General features: G+C 40.2%; 1 protein-coding gene across 4 annotated transcripts in view; it reads left to right on the top strand.

Moving 5' to 3' along the window:
- The first annotated feature begins 2019 nt into the window (after positions 1–2019).
- The window catches only part of dyrk2 (dual-specificity tyrosine-(Y)-phosphorylation regulated kinase 2), a 34796-nt gene continuing 29485 nt past the window's right edge, over positions 2020–7330 (top strand). Inside the window, exons 1-2 of one of the 4 annotated variants that reach the window (XM_028570818.1) lie at positions 2238–2315; positions 3832–4050. In XM_028570818.1, coding sequence (XP_028426619.1) covers positions 3855–4050 — 196 coding nt within the window. In that variant the 5' untranslated portion in view covers positions 2238–2315; positions 3832–3854. Of the gene's footprint in view, positions 2149–2237; positions 2316–3831; positions 4051–4636; positions 4696–7330 lie in introns of those variants that run through there. The other 3 variants (XM_028570819.1, XM_028570820.1, XM_028570821.1) reach the window with 3 other exon arrangements.

The following is a 7330-nucleotide window of genomic DNA, read 5'->3' as shown; positions in this document are numbered from 1 at the left end:
CTAATACTGTATCTGAAGTCTCTTTTATATAGACCTTAGTGGTCCCCTAATACTGTATCTGAAGTCTCTTTTATATACTGTAGACCTTAGTGGTCCCCTAATACTGTATCTGAAGTCTCTTTTATATAGACCTTAATGGTCCCCTAATACTGTATCTGAAGTCTCTTTTATATAGACCTTAGTGGTCCCCTAATACTGTATCTGAAGTCTCTTTTATATAGACCTTAGTGGTCCCCTAGTACTGTATCTGAAGTCTCTTTTATATAGACCTTAGTGGTCCCCTAGTACTGTATCTGAAGTCTCTTTTATATAGACCTTAGTGGTCCCCTAGTACTGTATCTGAAGTCTCTTTTATATAGACCTTAGTGGTCCCCTAGTACTGTATCTGAAGTCTCTTTCCTGAAATTCAGCCTTGGTGCAGAATTACAGCCACTAGAGCCAGTCCCACAATGAGCTTTCCTTAGGATGTGCCATTTCTGTGTCTGCAGCTATTGAGGAGGAGAGAGGTGGGGGTGTGGTTTTGACCAACTACCACTTTGCTCGTTTGAAAGCCATGATGTCTCTCTCTCTCTCTCTCTCTCTCATGGGTGGGCCACATTCTCTGGGTGGGCAAAGCAGAGAAAGGGGAGGTAACTTTGCTCCTTATGACCTCATAAGGAGAAGATTCCTGATTGGTCCATCTGCGCTTTCATTTTCTCAAAGGCAGAGCAGGATACCCAGGGCTCGGTTTACACCTATCACCATTTCTAGTCACTGGGGGACCATAGGCAGGCTGGGGGAACTCAGATTAATGTTAAAAAACCTCATAAAGTGAAATTTTCATGTCATGGGACCTTTAATGCAAAGCTGCCCAATTTTCGAACATATTTCATTTTGCAAAAGTTTGGTCCAGACATCCCTGCTTTGGACTGAACCATTTGAATTGATGAGACTTCAAACAGACCATTTGGCCCATTTTGGTGACCCATGCATGGTTATCTGGATAACTTTGCCGAGTAAAACCATTTCAAGTATGGCACATGGGCTGATGCAAAAAGACCAGAGCAAAGTCATCCAGTTAACTCTATAAACCTTCTTGTTCTTGTTGTTTAACCTGTTTTTTTATTTATTTATTAATATTTTAAATTAAAAAGGTGTGGTGATGTTCATGTGCTTAATTCAGCTGAGTTAGTTATTTCTGCTGGTTGTGTGTGTAAGTAGGCATGTTAGTTACATAAGTCTCTCCGAACTTTAACTTAAAGCTGTGAAACCTGAGACCGCACACACGCACACACACACACACACACACACACAGGCGTATGCAAGTCTGTTTCACTATCTTTGTGGGGACATGTCATTGACATAATGCATTCCCTAGCCCCTTACCCTCACCTTAACCATCAAAACTAAATGCCTAACCTTAACCCTTACCCTAACCTTAACCATCACAACTAAATGCCTAACCTTAACCCTTACCCTCACCCTAACCATAACCTAATTCTAACCCTAATCCTAAAACCAAGTCTTAACCCTCAAACAGCCCTTTAAACTCGTGGGGACCAGCATTTTGGTCCCACAAGGCTGTGCAGACTCCACAAGTATACTGTAGTCCCCGGTTTTTGGACCCCACGAATATAGTAAACACACACACACACAGGCGCACACACACACGCACAAGCACGCACACACACACACACACATGCACACGCACAAACACACACACACACAGGCGCGCACACACACAAGCGCACACACACATGCACACACACACACACACAGGCGCACACACAGACACGCACACATACACACACACACGCACAAGAACACACACAAGCGTACACACACAGGCGCACACACGCACACATGCACACACGCACAAGCATACACACACACACACACACACACACACACACACACACACACACACACACACACACACACAAAAGAAACTTCACACAACAGTGCCCTGAAGCAACACGGAAGCCCTCTTGTGTCTCTGATGTAAACATGTTGTCGGTCTCCAAGCAGCCAGACCAACAAGCCCACTCTGTGTCCTCATACGGAGAATGCTGGACGAGCCAAACATGAAGAAGAAACTCTGCTCTGCAACACGAGCATCACTTCCTGTTTCCTGGGACTCTGGGGTTCAAACTTCTTCTGGACACCACGGTGACTATATCATTATTGGTTATACCATTAGTTCAATAGGTAACACAGGGTGAAGCATCATTGTTGTTGCTATGGTTTCCTGCAGTTTGATTAATATTAGTTAGACAAAAAGAGAAAAAAAACTGTAATGTCAGGTTTGCTGACTAGTCTTTTTGGTTAAAATGCTGGTAAGTAGACCTCGAGTTAAGATTTCCTTTTTCTTATTCCCACGTCAAGAATGAACTCAAAAACTACTTTGCACTTCAGAAATGCTAAAAGTACAGTGTTGTTGCTGAAAACAGCTTCATTTGTAATCTGATCTCAGACGGGTGTCTCGATTTGCTTCTTTACGTTCTGTTAAACCACCCTGTAACGCTTTTACTTAACTTTTTAAAGATTATTTTAGCTCCTAGATTTGGTTTGGCGACAAATTTCCTGTCTTTTTCAGCGTTTTCAGAAGTGTTGTCAGCTTGTTCTGCTGCCACCAAGTGAGCAAACTAAATCAATGAATGCAGCTTTAGTTTACATCAGCAATTACATTAATTTTGGTTTTGTTCAAGTTTTACATTCAATAACAAATAATATCACTACCATTTATTTATTTATTGTATTAATAATATAAAATAGGATTTTATTGAAATGTACATGTCACCGCAGCACAACTGACTGTAGAGGGTCGGACATAAGATAAGGAACACAGAGAAATTAGAAACTAAAGTAAAATACTGTGTGTTTGTCTGTGTGACTGTGTGTGTGTGTGTGTGTGTGTGTGTGTGTGTGTGTGTGTGTGTGTGTGTGTTTGTGTCTGTGTGTTTGTGTCTGTGTGTCTCTGTGTGTGTCTGTGTTTTTGTGTGTGTCTGTATGTGACTGTGTGTGTGTGTGTGTGTCTATGTTTGTGCCTCTGTGTGTGTGTGTGTGTGTGTGTGTGTGTGTGACTGTGTGTGTGTTTCTGTGTGTGTCTGTGTGTGTTTGTGTCTGTGTGTTTGTGTCTGTGTGTGTGTGTGTCTCTGTGTGTGTCTGTGTTTGTGTGTGTGTCTGTATGTGACTGTGTGTGTGTTTCTGTGTGTGTCTGTGTGTGTTTGTGTGTGTGTCTGTATGTCACTATGCGTGTCTGTGTGTGTGTGTGTCTATGTTTGTGCCTCTGTGTGTGTGTGTGTCTGTTTGTGTGTCTGTGTGTGACTGTGTATGTATGTTTGTGTGTCTGTGTGTGTGACTGTGTAAGTGTGTGTGCCTGTGTGTGTGTGTGACTGTCATTTTAAAAATGATTTACATTATATACACAATGTACATTTTATAATCCATAATGAAAATAATTAGTTAATAGTTCAAAATGAGCTCCAGCTCAACCAACTCCAACAGTAAAATCCTGCTTTTACATTAATGCATGAGCAATACTAATCTAATGATAGAATATACAGTATAGTAGTATAATAGTATACTATATTAGCATACTTTAACAGTTAACTACATTTTGATGATTATACTTACATACTTTTACTTAAGGCACATTTTCAATGAAGGACTTTTGCTTGTAAGAGAGTATTTTACAGTGTGGTATTAGTACTTTTAGTTAAGTAAAGGATCTAAATACTTGGTAATATTAATAATATTAGAAATAATATAATTATTAGTGGTCAAGAGTGTAATTTTTTTTCAAAACGTTCTTTTTAATGATAAAATAAAACTGAGTGGGTGGGTGTGAAGAGGGGTGGAAGTGGAGGAAGAGAATGAACTGCATGTCGGAAACAGAAGAGGAGTGTGAAGGAGGATTAGAAAGGAGGAGGAGTAATGTAGGGAGGAGGAAGAGGAGGAGTTGCAGATGGAGGAAGAGGAGGCGTCCTGTCCGTTTGTGTCCAGTGGAGAAGGAGAGAGGAGAGGCCGCCATGTTAACTAAGAAGCCCGGAACCTCGGTCCTCCCGACGGGTAAGCACAGCCTCTTTGCCGGGCTGAGGGCGCTTGAGCCCGGCCAGTGTGGCGGCGTCACACCGCTGATCCTTCGCTTCTCATTACCTCTTTAATTTAGCGTAAATTAAAACATAATAAGTCAAAAGCGGATATAAAAACAGTTGAGGGAAGGGCTGGACGCTCTGCTAGCTATCTATCTAAACAGAAACAGGCTTTCTTTCTCTGCTCATTAAAATATCTGTCATCTTGATTTTGTTTTTTAAAAATGGCAGACCGAGGAGATGCCGTTACTGTAGAAACTAAGCAGATAAAATGAAAGCCGCTCCAAACGTCTGTCGGGTTTATTTTTAGCTAGCTAGCTAGCAGTAGGGATGGGCGAAAACAAACGAACGAATCTTATTGAACGAGTCTTTTATAGTGTCCGGTATGTACCCGGTCAACCTGTCGAAAATGTCCAAATGCCAGTGCTCATAATTCCCAGACTTTTGCACTAAACCGACCAGGTTAAAGGTGCATTTACATGCTCCTCGGATGGTCGTTATTCATCAAAACTTAAACGGTTGCATGAATCGATTTGAAGTAACCGATTCTATAATTGGAGACGGTCCGCCCATCACTAACAACATACGAGAAGTGACAGCAGCAGTAAGAACAGGTTTCCCGGTGTGTTTACTAACCTGTTTATATCTGTTTTGTAACGCCTTTATAACAGTATCACAACTGTGTGTGGTGCCTGTAAGATATTTGTCGGCCTCTTTGGGTTTTTTAGTGTAAATGTTAGACACGGTAATTGGTGGTATTTGGTGGTTTTTAACGTTAGTGTGTGTGTGTGGTCGGTTGCTTGGTAATTTCTGGCCTCCAGCTCGGCAGACAGAAATAAAGCTTCGGTTCAGTTCGGTCAGAGGTCAGTCGTTGTCTCTTTTTGGGGTTTTAAAGTCAGTATAATGCATTTATTATAGCTGTCAGCTCTTAAATACGCCTTCTCTGATTGTAGTAGTATGGCAAACACATGCTAATGTTGTTATAGAGCTATTATTAGACGTTAATATTCATGCTGTAGCTTTGTGTTAGCCTGAAACTGCCGTTTTACAGCGTTTATTAGTGTTTAGAGCCCCCAACGTCGTCTTCCAGGCAGTGCTGCCACTATGGCCACGCCAAGACCCGCCCTACAAAGCAGCTCGATTGGTTGGGGTTAGGCATTTCACCTCGAGTGGTTAAGGTTAGGGTTAGGGGATTGGTCAGGGGATAGGACCTGTACATGTAAGCATGGCCAATACTAGTGTGTGAACGCTATTGAAGGGCGGGTCTTGGCGTGGCCATAGTGGGATTCGTAATATCGATTAGGTTATGGTTATGGTTATGGTTATGGTTAGGTGCCTTGAAGTCAAAGGTCGCAGCGCTGCCTGGAAGGAGACGTTGGGGGCTTAAACACCATCGAGCTTTTACAGCTTAATAATCTGCTAATATCTCATAAGAAGAGGTTTCCAATGTGGTGATGTGTATTTATAGAATGCTGTATAGATTTATCGTAGTTTAAATGTAAATATATAATGTTTATTTGATGACAGTCAGTTGTTATAAGATCCAGATCAATGCATAGGCATGGTCACATTTATTGGCTTGTTTTTAGCTCATATATCGAACGATAAGTTACGAGAAATTGCAGTTTAAAGATATTTTTGAGATAATTCGGGAACATTGTTTGTCCTCAAAAGTTGATCTTTCTACTGTGAATGTCCTGCTCAGTACATAACAGCGGTCATGTCTGTAAAAAGAAACAATTTTAAAGGAAGCTTATCCAAACCGTTTGTTTACGTTATGTGTTTAAAAAAACAACTGTATCGGTACAGATATCGTTAACTTTGATATCCGCCTCAAAAATCCAGTATCAGCCGGGCTGTGGTACCTATATTAGCATGTGTAATAACAGGAAGTTTTATAGACTAAGTTGAATACTGTTGTAACTAACTTATCTCTCGAGTAAATTGTAAGACAGGCTATTATTCGCCGCCATTAAGCAGGCCTACCTAGCCCTGATTAGATTAGATGGATTAGACTCAACTTTATTGCCACTGAACAAACTAAATGTAGTTTTGCATCTAACCAGAAGTGCAAAGTAATACACAGAATAAACAGAAATATATAGTAGGGATGAAAGCAGTAAGATATAGATATGAATACGTTACAATACATAAAGAGAGTAGTCAATATAACGTGCAGATAAGTACAAGAATGAGAATATATGTGAAACAGTGGGAATTAAGATGCAACACTAGATATACAGTATAGACAATGGCATGAATTTGAATACACTTTAGGTCAGATACAGTATGAACATATGTAGAGGCGTTATAAAATCCAATAGACAAAGAATTTTTAAATTACAAACTAACGCAAATGGAAATCAGATTAGAATCAGAAAATCGATTTGCTAAACCCAGTGAAATTCACTGAAAACACAAGTTATTCTGCCACAGGATTTATAAATAAGACTGTAGATTTAATGTTAGTATTCCTGAACTATTTCAGACACTACTGTATGTTTTTGTTCCCCATTATTAAATAGACATTTTTGCAAACTGAATGTAAACACAGGCTTCCTTTACAGCCGCAGGGCTGAACTATAATGTGAATGTAGCTATGAAAATGTAAACGCAGGCTGCCACTGAAGTGCTACAGTGTTATTGTAGTTTGGAAACTGATTATCGTAATGTAAACATGGGATCTTTAGGCTGCCTTGCGGTTATTAGTCAAATGTTTGCTCGGTCTTGTCTGTGTACGTAGAGACAAATGTGGCATTAATTAAAACAGACAGCTCGTTACGAACTAACGTTAATGCATTAGTGCAGCTCAAAGATGACTGATTGTAATACCAAGTGTACAGACTACTGTTGCAGTTTAGCACATATTAGCACTATTAGCTTACTGTTATTGGGTTATGGGTATTGTCAATATTACAGTTTATTCTGCCCGTTAGCGTTCATTTTGCCAGTACTGGCTTTGTCATAGTAAATACTGTATCAGTCTGATTGTTGTTTGATTAATCAAATTGTTATCCAAGGTAATGTCGTTTTGGTTGCAGTCTTTTCGTATTAACTCTGTCTCGTTACTGCTTCTACACACAGTACCACATGTATTCATCATACTGTTGGTTTTGTAACCAGTTAATTAGTGGTTTGAGTTTGTAGCCAGTGTGTTTTTTCTGCTGTATGCTGTGTGGTGACTTAAAGGTTCCATTTTATGTACTAATGTCGACAGTACCAAATATCATCCAGATACAGCCACGTTTTCATTTGGA

The sequence above is a fragment of the Perca flavescens genome, chromosome 23 (assembly GCF_004354835.1).
Source record: "Perca flavescens isolate YP-PL-M2 chromosome 23, PFLA_1.0, whole genome shotgun sequence".
Classification (NCBI taxonomy): Eukaryota; Metazoa; Chordata; class Actinopteri; order Perciformes; family Percidae; genus Perca; species Perca flavescens.
Note: the sequence above shows the minus strand (reverse complement) of the source record. Positions and strands in the feature narration are given on the sequence as shown.